We start from the raw sequence: 18006 nt of genomic DNA on the forward strand, positions 1-18006 counted from the left end.
ACTTACTATACTATCTACCTGCACCACTCCTATCGCTTTTGCTCAACCCATCCCCTCGAGTATTATCGACGACTCCCACCTTATCAATCTACGAATCCACACAGTCCGCCTCGAGCCCGTCCACCAAGCTATTGCATTGTGCTTTTAATAGCGAATTAACGATCACCCATTTTCAAAGGGGGTTTACTGCTCAGGTCTAGGCTGCAGCAAATCTTAAATTCAGACTTACATCAAGTCACTTATATGTTGTATTCTCAACATCGACAATCCATGAAAATCTGCCCCGATGGCTGATCAATGTATTGTCTGTCTAGAAAATCTAGACGTTCAATCGTCATCGTCGCCGTCGCCGTCGCAATTGTATTTACCTTTAGAAGGTGACGTGCTGCCGAGCTCCTCGTCCCCCATTAAAACGTCCGAAGTTACAAATGCTCTGGCACGATTATCACCGGGGTCTCCACTAGGCAGTACATCTAGCGCTGCCCACCAAAATGATGAAGAACATAGAATCGCCATTATTCAAGTTTGCGGTCATGCTTTGCATGATGCTTGTTTACGAGAATGGACTGGAAAGGCGAACAGCTGTCCGATTTGCCGCCAAGCATTCCACCTGGTGCATGTCTATGATAAAGTTGGAGGTAAGTTAAAAGCGTCGCGATTCTGGCTGCACCCTTTCGGAACGACAAGCTAACCAAGTCTCCCGCTAGGTACCCAATTATCTTCGTATAAAGTAGAAGATAAGAAGCAAGTTGTCGAATTCGATCCGCAAGCATGGCTTGACGACAATCCCGAAGTAGAAGAGGCAACGAGGCCATGCCCCATCTGCAATCAAACCGATCACGAAGATGTGCTTCTGCTCTGTGACAACTGCGATGCACCATATCATACATACTGTGTAGGCCTCGAAAGCGTGCCTCGAGGGCACTGGTTCTGCTTAGAATGCTCAGATACCGGCGCAGATTTCCTGGCCACCGAGCTCCAAGATGCGGATTTTACAGAAGCTAGCTTTTCCGACGGCAATTCCAATTTTTTGCCACGGACTCTGGCTAGCATACGACGGGCCAGGCGACAAGCCGAGTGGCAGGGTGCATGGGGTCAAATTGCAGGCCGGGTTTGGGATGCGTTAAACCTCGATCTGGATAATCATGATGACGATGAAGCTCTACGCAACTTCCGACGATCACAACAGCGATTGGAAAGAGAGCAACGCGATCGTCAGCAATGGCAACAGCGTTTCAATATCGCCAGCCGCCTTGGAGCCCACGACGTGTTTGTAAGTAACATATCGAATGTGGTGCCTGTGCAACGGCCCCCACCCCCACCTCCTCCTCAGGAGACGGCAGAAGAGAAGCAGGCCTGGGGTGCGCTGGAGAAGGCTATGGAGGCCACCAACCCCAACCCCAATCGTCCGACTTCGAGTCACAGAAAGCGAAAGTCTCGTTCCGTGACTGCATCTCCAATTGAACCGCCTCAGCAACCGGAACGTAAGCTAAAACGACCTCGAACAAGAAGAGCTCCCACAATAGGGGAAGCTTCATCGTCTAGTCGCCCCTCTATACAAACCAACCAACCTATATCAGATGGGCCGAATTCAAATCCCACTTCTGCCCAATTTAGTAATGGCGAGGCCCCTTCCTTCCTCTCTTCTTTGTTAAAGGAAGTTGAAATGAGTGCGCCTTCTGACGATGAGAACGTCCGTCCGCTCTTCACATTCTCGAAACCAATACCGGACCCATCATCACCAGCTTCATCTCCTTCCCCGTCAGTTTTCAGCAGTCCCCGAGCTCTATCGACTACCCCCCCGCCACGTGCGATTAACGATCGCCCGGGCTCACCCCTGTCCCTCAGCTCACATATTGAGCCGATCTACCCACCTACGAACTTCTTGGCAAACCGAGGTAATGGGGATCATAGCGATTCTGATTCGGGATCCCGCCGGCGGACACATGGGCCTCAGAACAATAGGGCGAGCGGTAATTGTCCCGAAATTCGGCAGCCTCGGCCTCAACGACAACAGCCGATACCCGCCAATGGGTATCTATCACGGTCACAAGATACTAGTCCTACGCGTGGAGCATTGCCTTTCGAGATGAAGGAGAGCATAAGTGGGATCGTTAAGGACGCCCTCAAACCTCACTGGAAATCCGGACATATTACGGCAGATCAGTACGCCTCTATTAATCGTGATCTCAGCCACAAGCTGTATAAGGAGGTTTCGGACGATTCTCTTAACGAGGATGCTCGACAGCGCTTCGAGAAGATTGCAACTAAGGAGGTAGCAAGGGCGATCGCAGATCTCAAGGCGCAATAGGGATCGTCACAAATTTTGTCACGACGAAGAACAAGAACAAATGGACATGGACACTGGGCATTTTGCGTGGCGTTTTACGGCTTATTGGGCATCATTGGAAGTTTCGGGGTGACCTATAGAGCCATTGAGCCATTGATGTTATCAAGATACCCTTGCGCGGAGTACTCTGCTTTAGCTCCTGAGGCGGTTAGCCCTCGGATGCACCTCCTTTTTCTTGCATACGCGACGGCGTTCGGCATGGGATAAGCAAGCCTCTGTAGAGGTACGGACGGACAACATGATGCATATCGGTAAGGTTTGAGCTTTTTTCTCATATTTTAATCCGGGAAGGCCCTTTTGGGAGGCTTCTACTGGTATTTCATAGTAATAGGAGGTTCGAATTTTGGACGTGTATAAGTATAGCATTAGACTAGGGGGTGGGAAGAATAAGAATTCATACTCGACATTTAACGTCTTACAAATTTTTTTCGGACCAAGCATCCTGAGTGATTAAGTTTAATTATCGACTAGTTATGCTTCGTCTAACTATTAAATCTGAAACGTGTATGCGTAGGTAGCTAGAGAACACATGGCGAAGTAAGACTGGTCGCCTTGCACCGTTTCATAAAGTCTCGGGTCTCGGGTCTCGGTTTAATAAGGCGTAAGTGCCGGACCTACAAGTCGCTAGGATGTTTAATGTTATTTGGTGGAGATGTTACTTAAAAAAGCGATGTATTAAAACACTCGAAATATTATGGCAAGGTATAATTGTAAACATGTCTCGTGATTTTAAAAAGGCTTTTATTATTTAAAATTATTTGTTTAAACATTATTTCAGTAAATTTAAACCATAAATTCGAGATTGTTTATAAAGTTATACTTTTTTTAATTATATTTTTTTTAATTAATTAAACCTTAAAATAACTTTTTAAAATAATTTTAAATTTATGGTTTAAAATAACTTTAAAATTTTATATATTAAAAATATATGTTTAATATTTTAAAATAATAATATTAATAATAATATTAATAATATTATTAAAATAATAATATGTTGTATAAACAAAGTTTATAATTAACGTTATAAATAGTTTTTAATTAATTAATAAAGTGGTTAACTTTAATATAAGTTGTTTGTTATTTATAAAAGTTATATATATATATAATAAATAGTTATTTCTTTAAATTAATTTAAGCTTTTATTTTACTTAATCGGTTTTAATTAATATTTGTTTAATAGTTATAAGTCTTGGTTTATGTTTAAAGTAATTACCATATTAAACACTTGGATTATTATATTAAAATTGATTATTTTCTTTTTATAATTTTATATATTTATTTATTTTATTTTTATTTTACGACGTTTAATATATCGTTTTTAATAGCTTTTAATATAATTATCCCAATTATTATTAAACTTAATGGTTGATAAAACTTTGTTAATTAATATATATAGTTTTATATGCATGTTAAATGGCGTGAGGCGTGGTTATATATTAACTTTAATGTACGAAATATGTTTTATATTATGATTTATTTGCCAGTTAAACCGACGATGGTTGTAATGGAGGAAAAAGTTAAGGTAACGGTTATAAGCCGTAAACGAAATCTTTTTATAAGTAATAAAATAAATAACTTATATAATAAAAAAAGAAAAAACTTTTTGGTAAAGCATTTATTTTAAATAACCAAGTTTATATATTATATTTAAATCTAGATTTAGATTAATTATACGGTTAATTTTAAGATTTTGTAATTTATTATAATAAAATTTAAAATAAGTTAATTAAATAAGCCATTATTAGTTTAAAAAGTTGTTTGTTTATTTTGTAAAAAACTAACGTTGTTTAAAAAAAGCGTTATTACCAGTATATGTTAAAAGTATAAAGTAATTATATTAACGGTTTAGTTTTAATTAAGTTTTAAAATATGGTATAAATAATAAAAACGCGTATATATTAAAGTTAAAGTTTATAACTTAATTAAAATTAAAAGGTAATTGTTTATATAAAAATTTTTTAAAGTTATAATTGTTAAAATAGTTTTAAAGTGGGCCCGGGCATAATTTGATTAAATAGTTAAAAATAAAGTATTAAATTACGCGTAATTTACGTTAAAAAATTACAGGAAATGGTTAATAGTTTTATTATATTAAAAGATAACGCCGTTAACGAATCCAAGGGTATTTATTACCGGAGTAAAAGGTGCGTTAAAATATATTTATCCGTATTTTAAAAAGTTAAAAAATAAATACGATTAGTTAATAAAGTATTATAAAAGGTTTAAATATGTTATTTACGGTATAAAACGATTTATAATTTTAATATATATTTAATTAAAAAAAGTGTAAGTTTATAAAAATACGTTTTAAATTTACGAAATGGCATAAATTACGTTAATAATTAAATAAAAAAAATAACCGTTATTTTAACTTGGTAATAATATAACCTCGAAAATAACAAAAGTAAAAGTATAAAATAAAGTTATTTTTAACATTTATTATTTACGCTTTACGTATTTATTTTTAACTTTATAAAAAAAGGTAAATTAATAATAATTAATTTATTTTTTACGGGTACATTTAACTTTATATGGAAAGGTAAATTAATAACGATTAATCCATTTTCGAAAAACATATATTTTATTTTAAAAGAAAAGTAAGTTAACAACGGTTAATTTATTTTTTACAAACATTATAATTTATTAAAAAAGGTAAGTTAACAACGGTTAACTTATACTTTATAAACGCACGGGTTAAATTAAATCGGATACCCATTTAAATATAATTCCTTTATAACCGCCGCTTTAATTAAAGGGTAACATACACATCTCTTTTGTAAATATATATAAAATTATAAATAACCACCACTTAAGTTAAAAGATGGTAATAAAATAAAAAAAATAACTTTATCAATTGTATAAAGTCTTTTAAAACGGTGATCTTAAAAAATTTAAGAGTATATTACACAAATAAAATTTATAACCAACGTTATAAATAACTTTTAACTAGCTAATAAAATAATTAACCTTGATATAAGTCGCTTGTCGTTTATAAAAGCCATACACATACACAATAAATAACTGTTTTTTTAAATCAATTTAAACCTTTATTTCACTTAATCGGTTTTAACCAATATCCGTTTAACATAATATTAATGCGTTTTTATAATAAATAATAATTAATTATATAATAATTATTAATTTTATTATTAAATTTATTAATTTAATTTATACGTTTTAAATTTTTTAAAATGTTAAATGGTTAATATTAATTATAATATTAATTATAATATCGGTTATAACATTAATTATAACGTTAATTATAATAATAACTGTAATAATAACCGTAATAAACGTTAAAGTTTAATATATAAAATTATATAAATATATAAAAAAAGTTAAAAAAGTTAAAAAATAATATTATTAACTTTAAATTATTAAAAAAAAAAAGATTTTATATATAATTATAAAATATATTTAAATATATATAATATTTTAAAACGTTAAAAATTTTTAAACATTAAAACTTAATATATAAAAACGTAATGTTATATAAATATATAAAAAAAATAAAAAAATAAATTAAATATATTATTAATTTTAAATCATTAAAATTAAAGTTATTTTATACGTTATTATAATATATTAAATTATTATAAATATAATGTTTAATTTTTTCATTATTAATAAAAACGTTAAAAACTTTTACAATATAATATAACTTTAAACCAAATATTTTTAAATGTTTTATTTATAATTTATAAATATAAATATATAAATTACGCGTTGCGTAACGTAAATAAACGTAACCCGTTTTAAAAATATTTAGTTTAAAAACTGAAATAATTTAAGCAAAAGTTAAGCTAAAATCTTCGAACGTGTTTGTATTTTGCTATATAAATAAAGCAATACAATACTTATTAACTGTTTTAAGTAACATCTCCACCAAATAACATTAAACATCCTAGTGACCTGTAGTGAATAAGCCACGAGGACAAGCCATCCATCCAGTCATCCAGTCATCATCACATGTCTGCTTGAGTTTACTGTTTAGCTGATAGGTACATAGAGTACATAGAGTACATAGAGTACATAGAGTACGTAGAGTACATGAGTACCTAATCCGTACGAAGTACCTAGTTACATCATATTATAAAGCCACATGTGGCTATCACCAGCCCCGCCTAGCCCGTGACCCACATTAACTTTTCTCATATATTTTCACTCCAAAGTTTCGTCCATCTCTTCTTCTTTTCCTTTTTTTATATAACCAAGGCACCAATCCTTATCATCAGACCTTTTCTCATACTCCCAAGACGTCCTGATCATTTACGCGTGCCGAGAGCGAAGCTCGAGCAGCCTTTTTTCGCTAGCAGTACCTGCAATTTGTGACACTGGGTTCGCTGTTAGATAGACGCTGCCGACATTTTTAGTTTTTAGTTTTTAGTTTTAGTTTTTTTTTTTGTTCTGTGCCTGTGTGGTAGTAGTAGTAGATAGACGCTTGTCTATGTCTTCTGCGTACTGCTTCGGTTGGAAAGTCCTTGATTAGGTACATGAAGTTTAGTGCTGTGGTTGACTGACTGGCGGGCTGGATGTGGCTGGCTGGAGGTATGCGAAAGAGCTCACTTGCGGGTGGTGAGTGGTGAGTGGTGAGTGATAGCCTACTCTGAATGATATATAGATATCTTACATCATATAAGAGAGCATAGTTACTTAGAGACAGATCTTTACGCTGCATACAACAGACGGATATGTGTTTTCTCTATATGTATACCTTTGATAATGCGGCTCGTGTTTGCGAGTGCCTAGCTGACGATGCTATCGGGTATGCAGACTCGTTCTCTTGTCTGTCATAAGTCTTACTATACATTAGATCTTTAATACGCGTGATGTCCTGTTTATATTATGTCTTGTCCGTTGCCGGGTAATAGTTCTCATCTATTACATTCAGTGATGTTTGTAAGTCTTACTACCCGGGTGAGATCAAGCGTCTTACCTTATGAGAGTTAATTCGATCCCGAGCGAATAGCTGAAAATGAGGGTATTGATATTGTGAATGGAGATCTAATAGGTAAATTGGTTACGGGACGGTGAGACTCACTGCCGCTACTATCTCTCTTAAGTTATGGACGCCTGTCGTCTTCATTGTTATGAGTAGTCCCCAGGGGTTCTCAAGAACGTACATCATCAGGCAGCAAAGGCAAGGAGAGAGTTATAAGTACCTATATAATTATTAATGTAAGGAAACGGTCATTTTCCAAAGCAGGCTGGTGCCAAAGGACAAGCCCAAGCCAATGCATAAGAGTGTATACTTGGACTTTGCATTGCTGAAGCATAGGTCGCCTGCCGTAGCCTGCTTGACGAGCGATGCTACCTAAACTGCGGATGGCGAATCAACATTCGTGGTGCCAGAGCCTGACGGCCACTGAGTTATCCTGTATGCTAAACTCTTGTCGTCGACGTAACAGCAAACTGACAGCCTTGAGTGGCATTGCAGCTGGATTGAGATGGCGTTTATTTATTGGTGAATTTATATTGTGAAATATGACAACAAGTGGGAACATATCTGCATTCGCAGAGTAATCTCGGATGCTTCAGTTGTCACTTTTTTCTATTCTGTTCCCTGAGCCTTCTTCCGATTCCTTATACTTGCCTCTAGACGCTCAGACGCATACTACCTTCAGATACCAAGTGGATCGAGACCAGCCAAGACGTAAAAGACAAGGCGGGCATCACGCGGTACAAGCTTTTCAGAAACGACTCCAACTGGGTATGGAACATCCACCTTGGAGTTCACCAGCACGACAAACTACCACTACTTCTTCCTCCACGACTCGACCGGCGACAGATATAGTTGCAACACGTGGAGCATCGGACATCCCTTTGTGCGGTTCAACTCGGAGGACCTGACGATTTTGTATATCAGCGGTTCGTGATTTCTGATATGTAAAGTAACCAACCTAACTCGAGGTATGGTTTCTTCCGACCTGATACGCGGTTGGTTAACTCCATCTTTAATGGGATATGAAGGCTGAAAATGCAAGTGGAAGGGGCTAATATCTACATCGTATGGTATATCCCGAGAAGGAAAATGGGAGAGAAGGGCGTTGGGGGTTCGAAGAGAGAGAGAGAGAGGATGAAACGGGGTAATGGATCAAGAGAGACAATAGTATACGTAATAAAGAGATAATAATATACATATTATTTTACTGGTGACAACTACTAGAAACCACCTTCGTGTTGCTTTTTGTTGCTGGCTCTCTTACTCCCCCTTTTACTTCAACCCCTATTCGGCATACGATCTAGACGATGTACATATACTCTACACATCCCACACTGTATCATATCGTGTATACTTTTCGCCTTAAGAGGCATATCCCTCCCGTCTCTTTGTTTAAAAGACTACTAGCCGTGCTGCTCGGAGGCTTTACGAGATACTATGGGCTATTGGTTTGATATATCAATTAAGTGCCTTTCAACAACTCAAGAGAAACCTACTCTCGAATGACTTGGAAGAAGTTGCCTTCTGTTACATATATGTCGCCTACTAGGCCACGATAGTATCTTGTAAATCGTTGGTCCGCGTTGATTATTCGTACTATGATGGATAGGAATTCATCTCTTAACTGGTATTTCTATTAGCAAATCCTTCAATAGGATATATATATTAACGGGCTATAGTACCGAAGTCCTCGTGCCTCCCTATTCCGCCCTACCGCACATTATATATTATATCAACCAGCCGAAGTCACCGTCACAAGTACGATAACATCAAACTCGAGAGCCCCCGTAAAACTTGGGGAGAAGAGTCGTATTTTATTTATAATAATCGCTCAGACTGCTCATGATACAAGCTCGCGCTGCAACCCATCTCAAACGCTTCCAAAAAATTACAGCCTGGGTATTCCTCCAATCTTACCACTGACTTGACGCCGTGTTTGTTGGTTCTTGTGCAAAATAGGTTGCTCAGCATAATAATTATGACGATAGTGGGGGCAAATATCCGCTATATCGTCCATCCAACCGTCCCCGCGCTTTTAATAATCAACGGGCTGATGACTTATCCCGATAAAAAAGAGGCCAGATATACGTATAAAGTCCGTATGCAAGTCCCTCATATCGGTTTCTCATGTGCAACGGTCGCGTCACGTCTTGGCACCCCCTCCACCCGGCGGATCTTCGTCGCTATCAGCAGACCCGGAACTCAACTTCCTACTTTCAGCTCTGAGCGCGGCCCCTTCGTTTAGCTCCATCTTATGAAGTCTCTCTCTAAGAAGCTCCTCGCCCGGTCTGACATCGAACTCTCCTTCGGAATCCGAGTCCGACTCTTCCTGGTCTGGCGACTTCTTCTCGGCAGGTAAGCCACCCTTGTTTACTATTGCAAGGGCTTCCTTCGATACCTCCGGCGCGGGTCGGCGGCCGAAATTCTTTAGTAAGCTGTTGGGATCGATGGGTTTGATAGTTGGATCGTATGCTGCTGGTAGCCCAACAGCTACTGCAACACGATGCGCTTCTTCGTCTGGGGTGAGATTGGGTTCTAGCTCGTATACGCTGCTGTTCTCGCTATCGGCTTCGTGCGGTTGACCTAGCAGCATTTGCGCATAGCTTTGCCTAGATGGGTCATGCGCTCGCTTCACCTTTTTTTTCACGCGCTTCTCATTAGGACGCACGACAACAACAGGCACTGGTGAGTATTGCAAGCAGTACTTCGAAAAAGAACTACGATTCACGAGGAACCCCTGGACTCCATCAAGGCTTCTACCCTTCGTACCAACGATCAACATGGATGGCTGGTATATTTTAATCTAATACGGTTCTGGTTAGTACTAATATTATAATTCGACAAATTGGACAGTATCATGCGATGAGCTACAGTTCGACTAGTAGGGGATACTAACAAGATGCTGGAACGTGCTGTGTAGTTTTCCAACAGCGTATTCTAAAATTAGGCCAATCGCTCGGTTCTGCGTATTCTTCGACTGGATTGATTCCATCAGAACCTTGGCATCTTCTTGGTACGCCTTATCCGTAAGGCGGACCTGGGTTTCGATTACGCGGACGCATATAATCTCGTCGCCGTCATCGACCAGTTCGTCCAGTAGCCATTGCAAAGCATGATCGGAATACGAGTTGTCGTCTACGCCGACCATAAAGGTGCGGTGTCGTCGTCTAAACTGAAAACCCGCATGGCGGTAGTTGAGGGTGAACGAGATGGGATTATACTCGGTTGATTCGCCGAGGGGGATGTTGTCGAATGCTACATGGGACTCGAACCTTTGTGAGCGAGGAGATTCGGTTAGCGTCTCAGTTGCCATCTGTTAGAAGAGCGATAGAGAAAGGAAGTAGTGGGTAAGAAATAGGAGAGAGGTTGGTGATACAGCAAAACGGGTCCGTCAAAGGCACCTTTTGCGCGAAATTCAACCAACAGCTGAAAGGGGAAGAAAGACTTGTGATTCTTAGGCCAGCGGCCACTAAAACGCACAGCTCTGCTGCGCTTTCGTCGTCTAAAAGAACGAGGTACTTGCTAAAGTACGGGGTTTGGCCTTGGGATGACATGTGGGGGATTATATTGAGCGGGGTAGCATCGGGCGAGTCGACGAATAGGGGCTGCTTTAGAGTAGGTCGCGCAAGTAAGAAACCGGACTAGCTTGACGATCCTCACCGGAACGACATGCGACCATAATGGAAGACCAGCCCTTTATCAGTTCTCGGCAACCACCCAGGTCATAGGCATTATCATATCTCGAGAGCCCATACGAATAACGACAAGCCACGCGGAATACGTTAGACCTCTCCTAGTCGACAAACGCAGTTATTATTCCTTGAAGGGTCGAGTATCATGCGGCTTCGGAGTTCTCAAGCGGGCCTATGATGTAATAGCACGGCGAAATTGGCTCTTCGGTCGCAAAAGAGTTCCCGCCAAGAAGTGCGATCGCGCCGGCACCCTCGCCCGACCAACCTTAGGAGCTAGGGGCTAGGATGTAGCAGCTTCGCGGCCATCCTTGCATTCGAAAAGTCTCGGCGTAAATGGAGCAAAATGTGCATGTGCGTACTTGTGTGGAGGGGGGATGTAAAATGCGTTAAAATACGAAATCATGTCGACTTACCTACGGTGCGGCGGAGACGCTGCCCGGATTCGATTTCCAGCATGCGGTTTCTTCAGACCTTGAGGAAGCGATGGGTGTCGAGGGGGTGCAAAGGATATAGACGAGATAGATGCCTTCCTAGATGGAGGACCACTACTCCCCGTACTAGAGGCTGTCTCGCCTGGAGTCGTTGCGCTCGCCTCTCCCGTGCTTTCAGCTGTCTCCTTCCCCTTGCCCTTGGATTCGGTAGCGGCCCGTTGCACTAAGCCTGCGCGGGGAGTGCTCCTTGCGCTATCTTGCGCTGAGCTGGAACGGGAGAGTGGGCTCGTTCTCTTATCGAGAGAGAAGTAATCTGTCTTCTTAGAACTTGGTTGCGATTTGGGAGAGACATCGCTCTCGGGGCTTCTAACCGGGGTAGGTAAACCTCCGGACATCTTCTCTTCTTTTCTCGAAATGAACTAAAGTGATTAAGATAGCGCCTATACAGATACTGTCGATACCTTACTCACGTTGCCTCAGTAAGAGGGCGGAGGAGGCAGTTTCGTACTGACGGCATTGAGCGCGGATAGTCCAAGATGAAACTCAAAGGGATAGCCTCGGGGCTATCCGTCTTCGAGATGGTCTGATAGCCGCGTGGAAGACAAAGCAAGCCTGAGTCTCGAAAGATCGAATCGACAAGCCACGTGGGATAACAAGAATGAGAGATACCAGGAGATATTGGTGGTGGAACACGAGACGGACGATTGGTGGGTGGTACGTCTAGGTAGTTAAGTGGCAGCCATAGGCCTTACAGCAACTGGTTACGGAGGTGTCCTGTCTATGGATTGCAAGAAAGTAAATTAGCTGGGGGACGTCACGAATATTCCTGTTGGTGTATCGCCGGAGACAACTGTTAAGGAGAATGAAGGAGAATGAATGTTTTAAAACAAACGCTTCGGGTTAAGGTAGCTAGTGTAAGGCGAGGGTGGTCAAAAGTGAGGGTTAGGTACGTATGGATGATGTCGTACGTTTTTGCTAAGGTGACTTGCTAAGGTGACTTGGCTTCCGTTGCAATCGTGGGAGCTTCGAGTTTCTTCAACCCGCCTTGTCTTGAGTAAGAAAAGCTTGGTTGAGGGAAGAAAGCTTGGCTGTGTTAAGTTTCGGCGGGCGGATTGGCGCGTGGTTGTAGGTAGGTAGGTAGACGGGTTGCTTTTAATGATGTATCTTTTGGAAACGGAAACAAGTGGGTACAAAATGCACTTGATGTCTAAACGAGAGAGAGGTACGTACGTATAAACTTGTAGAAGTGTTGTAAGTAACAACAACAATGATGAATTGCGATGAATTGCTGGCCAAAAAGGTAATAGTTGAGTCAGGCTTCTTTTTTAAAGAGGTGAAGGAGTCTGGATAAGGCGGCCATGGGAGGAGCGGGCTAGATGTACATATGAGGTAAAGGGCAGTAACAATAGAGAAGTAGTAGGTAAAGGTAGTTACCTACTAAGGTAGTGGGCTTGTAGGGGGTTGTACGGAATATAGGGCCTGTAGCTGCCCCGGGCGATGTTCTTTTTCTTAAACCTTGGTACGCACAAAAATGGGAAAGTAAAGAGCTGGAGCCAAGAGCTTAAACCTTGCGGCAGATGACGGCGCGTTTCCAGATTTTCCTATTTTTACACGCTACCGCAGGGAACTAGCAGGACTAGCAGGACTAGCAGGAGGTATGTAATTACTCGTACTGGACTAACTCTCTCGGTACCCAACGTACCTAACAGCAGCTAGTCGTATGTATGTTAGGTACATTAGGTACATTAGGTACCTACACTAGCCCGCTAACGTTAGTACCCCGGTTTATGCATCTACAGGCGTACAAGTACATGTACTATGTATGTATGCACAGTGGCCGCATACATGTAAGTCATCTCGCCTCCGCCTAGGTAGTTAATCTAAATTCTGAAGAAGCATCAATTGATCTTCCTCTCACGCTTCGAGGTCGTTTTCGTCTTACCTTTCGCTTTTTTCCCTTTTTATTCCATTCGTCCAATCGCAACATGTCAACAACTCGCGGCAGACACTCCAATGCGACGTCAGGCAAGCGTAATCGTCAGATCAGCCAGCAAAGCTTTTGTTTTGAAGCCGATATCCCGTATCCTATATCCTAAATGGGTATCTCAAATCTACCTTGTGTAAAACTCCCGTCGACTTCTTGCAGCGGCATACGACAACTGCCTTAAGCATCCAGTCATCACTACCTTGTACTCGTCATCATGTCTCTGGTTACGCTTTCGGTATATGTGATGACAGCGAAGTATCGATGCCAGCAATGACAGCAACAGTAATAACAATACAATAGATAACAGCAACAATTATAACAATAGCAATAGCAAACGTCCAAGTATTGTATCACCATGTACCTATTCATCTAAAATTAATAATACCAAGGCTTCGTCCACAACATCTGCGGCTAGAAGCCAACTGCACTCCCAGACAGGCGGGTTAGGGCCAAGAAGGAACATTCACCCCTCCTCGCCTTATCCTCTTCTCCAATCCTTCCATCGTCCTCAATACTGGACGTATCTAGAAGGTAGCTCCAAGGAACAGGCTCTACGTACGTCCGGATTGTAAATTTCTTCCTATCAGGCACGCAATTCAGAATCCAGGCTTTACGATTACAGTAACTACCGATGTGGCTTACACATGGGTGGCCTGCCTCCGCTTTTTAACTTAGCTGCTTGCTTGAATAAATATGTGTCTTGATGGTCAAGATCCGCAAAGTCTTCGTCCTAGCCGAGAAACGTACATAGTAGATACCTACTTACTCCAAGAAATGGAAAACCCCATATCGTTCAAAAGGGTACCAAGACCATGGGGATTAGCAAAACGAACACATAAGACATACGGGAGTAGTACAATCTCGTGCTCTTGGCGAACTTGGCGCATAGCTCGCGTAGCCAAGACGTTGACGGGCAAGGATGGCTTTCCTTTCCAACACTTTCTACCCTGAATCCTGATGACACATCTGTGCAACTCCTGCGGGAGAGTTAACAAGGAAATCTGGGCACATAGCACGACAGTCGTTCTAACTGGGGGCGCCACACGACATATCTCCGTATTTTTCTGACTATTAAGGAAAAAAAGGAAAAAAAGGAAAAGGAAAAGAACAAGAAAACGCTCCACTGGGATGGATTACGGATAGAATCATGCGCATCTCCGCCTCTAAACCTCCACCACAACGTAACAGTACCTGGCATTACGTCTGACGCTACCAGGCGCGGGCCCCAAAGTAGCGGGTGAGATGAGGAGCCACCGGGTCGAGCCGTTTCACACTAACCATCCATCACGATCGAACGCTGCCAGATGGAGTTCCCTACTTGGGCTACATTTCCCCGGTTTGCTCCTGTCGGATAGGGTAGATCTCGTCGCATCGGCACTGCTACCCGTCGGGGAGGGATCAGGAGGGGACCTCAGAGGCCTCCTTCGTTGTCAGGTAGTTCTCTCCTATTGCATATGGAGTAGAAAGGTCACATGGTTTTCTCTTCCACTGGGAATAAGATATCTATCGCTCATACGTTCATACGTGTTCGCCGTATTTGAGTCATCAGAGACAATGCTCGGGTGTACGCATTGTAGCCTACCCGCCATTCGCGAAGTTTCCATCCAGGGGGGAAGAATGGGATGTCTACTTGATGAGGCTACTAACCCGTATTATGTGTGATGGTATATGTATTATTATTCATCGTTTCTTTACATTCTCACATGTCAGGGATTCCACGAAACAGACAACCCCAGAACAGCACGAGGTGAAATGATGAAATCACAGCCCTGACCATGGAATTCGATAAGACTGTTAACCAAAAAAAGATCCATGTCTCCCATGCTATGTCAGCCACAATGGGATGCAAGAAATCTTGGCTTCCTGCAGCCTCACCGAATATATCACAGATTCACTACCGCCTGGGCTCCCCGGTTCTCACACGGGCTACAGCTTCGCCTGGTTATTTGTTCACGTAGAACCCGATATTTTCCTAAATCCCAACTAAAAGGTCCTCACCGCACACCTCTCCACGACGCGATAACCGAATTAAATATCTAGTCACGATTTACCGACACCGGGAAACTAAGAGATTGGCGAATCCCGCGATCGCATATATGCCTCCATACCCTAGGACAAAACCATACACATTGTGCTGACCGACTCGCACCTTGACGAACCATGCTTGACCGCTTTAGCCAACCCAACTGCCATCACCGACCGGCACCGGTGTTGATGATAAGTCCATTCGGTGCGATTCGGTCACGTTTACTATTATCCTATGTAGTGTTATGACCATTGCTTGTCCACGCTAAGATTTCTACCGTCCCCTTCGCTTTCTACATATCTCCAAGTAATACCGTTCGTTATGATTTGTCAAGCATTGCTTGGCAATATAATTTGGCAGGCCATGACTGCAAACGGATCATGCTCCGTAGCTATACGCGTTCATTGTCGAGATCCGATAAGCTCGAGTTTCCGTGACTATATTTTATTTATTTCCTATTCAAAGCATACTTTAAAAAAGTAGAAAGATGGCCTTGGATCCCCCGAGTCAATACGACCCCTCATTAGATTTCTCCGAGTCTGCAGTCGTAATCTGATCTGTTTCTGAGCTGTCACAGATCGACGAAGTAAGCTTATCAGCCTAATCACCATCATTGTTACTTCTCCTACCATAGACAGTTGGCCATATACATACACTTAGTAGAATATGTAGATAATATTGAGGCTCTACTCATCAATTATCATATGTATGTTTCAACGCCACGAAAACACATTTTGGTCCTGTCACAGACTTGGCTTCTTGGCTCTTCTACTTGGCAAGTCTTGATTCCTACCACGGTGAACTATGACACGCGATCAAAACGGGGTCGCATACCGGTATAGGTAGGACTAGAGAATGGGGAACGTCAATACGGTCAATTTAATCATGAGAGCAACAAGGATAGTAACTACCTATATTAAATTGATACCCTTGCAACTCCCGTCGACATCCCATTGGTACAGCGTAATAGACCTCGTGAACATCCAGGCATTATACCTATTTGTCTGACAGAACGATTAGATAAGGTATAACTTCAATAACATCCAGTCTCCTATATACTAAAATCCTAAATAGCCGATAACTACCTGGTCTCTATGCACGAGGAGAGAAGGTAGTCCAATGAATTACGAGTCATTCGTACGAAACGTTTACTGTTATTTCCATTGCTTATATTAGGCCAAGACAACTCGCGTGTTGTGCCTGTTTAGGAAGTTTATAAACTCGACCTACTAAAAGGCCGTTGAGCTTAGTGTAGAAAGGGAGGCGTACAGACACTCACAGTGCCAAGCTGCTGCAAGAATATCTACAAGAATATACCAAAGAGCTGTTATTATATCTCATAAAATATAAGAGCAAAAATCAGTCTGCCTCTTACATACTCCTCCTTAAGTCACCAACTTCATCTTCCATCATTCTCCCCTATTTCTTATGTAAACTGAACCCAGAGCTACTACACCTTTGTGTAAAGGCACCCGAAGCCTGTACTACAACTCCTGTCAGGTAACACTACGCCATATTTCTTACGTGTGCCGAGCTGTTTCTCGCCTCGTCGTCATCCACTAAATTGTCCATAGCGGACCCTTTGCCAACCCGAACTCCATAACCAAGCCCATCGAGACTTTGTTATGAAGGTACTACCTGTCACCGCCATAAAATGACTATTGCAGGTATCGTCGAAGTATAACCCCCGACCTACAAGCGGTACGAACTGTCGGGATCAAGGTCGCAAACTACTACTACTACATGCTCAACTACCTAGCCGTACCCATCACCCAGACGGCGTCCCCATCCTGAGGCATCATGGGCGGGTTAGCACCACGCACGAAGAAAACCTACCTAGCCCGCCTTAGTCCACCACGCAAAATTCCCATCGTCTCCACGCTGGCGTCCGGGAGTCCCACATTTACATGCGGTCAACTGGTGAGTAGCCGGTTCCTGACCGTATAGAAAGCTGTGTCACGAGAAAGCATTACCGGAAAAGGTCGGTGGCTTTGTAGATGCTTTTGCTGACGAGCAATTGCATTGCCTCGAACCAATACCTGCTGCATCTTTCCGAGGGTCCGGGGATGCAATGGGGCTGTCCTGGCTCAAACCCGGATTTACATCACAGCACGGCACAGCACAGCACGGCACATATGTCATATGTATGTACATATCTGGAGAAAAAGATGGATGAACCGACCCCAGCTGTCACCAGGTACGCACACCCCATGTGCCCAATTACCTTAAACAGACGTAAGGAGCGAGACTGCGTAAGCGTCTATATTCCGGGTATGTGGTTGATTGACTACGAGCTTGGGTTGCTTGGGAATCAGGCACAGCGGGCAGTAGTGTAAGTGGTAAGTGGTAAGTGGTAATAGGAATTAGGTCGTCTATAACTTGCTGGGCGGGAGCCCTACATATCAGACTGGGGGGCCGTATGTTATTGCTGACACTATATCTCCGACCAAAGTCCCGTGAGGCATCGTCAAGATACCTACCCAAGCAGTGTCACCCACAAAATCGTATTCTTGAGAAGCACCAGGCACCCCAGATGCCAGATACGTGAGAGATCGGCGGCGTTTATATCGACTGGCGC

At 41.8% G+C, this 18006-nt stretch overlaps 3 protein-coding genes across 3 annotated transcripts; 2 read left to right on the forward strand and 1 right to left on the reverse strand.

The window, feature by feature from the left end:
* Positions 1-286: 286 nt before the first annotated feature.
* Positions 287-2311, forward strand: F4817DRAFT_361536 (uncharacterized protein; the record flags this gene model as incomplete). The annotated part of the gene is made up of 2 exons (XM_049306425.1): positions 287-638; positions 708-2311. The coding sequence occupies 2 exons, from the start codon at positions 287-289 to the stop codon at positions 2309-2311; spliced, it is 1956 nt and encodes a 651-aa protein (XP_049155157.1).
* Positions 2312-7724: 5413 nt separating this feature from the next.
* F4817DRAFT_349888 (uncharacterized protein) lies at positions 7725-8498 on the forward strand. The gene is made up of 2 exons (XM_049304886.1): positions 7725-8277; positions 8355-8498. Exon 1 carries the CDS (start codon positions 7880-7882, stop codon positions 8198-8200), a length of 321 nt encoding a protein of 106 aa, XP_049155158.1. The 5' UTR covers positions 7725-7879; the 3' UTR covers positions 8201-8277; positions 8355-8498.
* Positions 8499-9435: 937 nt separating this feature from the next.
* On the reverse strand, positions 9436-10605 carry F4817DRAFT_361537 (universal stress protein family; the record flags this gene model as incomplete). The annotated part of the gene is made up of 2 exons (XM_049306426.1): positions 9436-10095; positions 10189-10605. 2 exons carry the CDS (start codon positions 10603-10605, stop codon positions 9436-9438), a joined length of 1077 nt encoding a protein of 358 aa, XP_049155159.1.
* Positions 10606-18006: the final 7401 nt, after the last annotated feature.

Source organism: Daldinia loculata (genome assembly GCF_022478755.1).
Source record: "Daldinia loculata strain CBS 113971 unplaced genomic scaffold F4817scaffold_67, whole genome shotgun sequence".
Classification (NCBI taxonomy): domain Eukaryota; kingdom Fungi; phylum Ascomycota; class Sordariomycetes; order Xylariales; family Hypoxylaceae; genus Daldinia; species Daldinia loculata.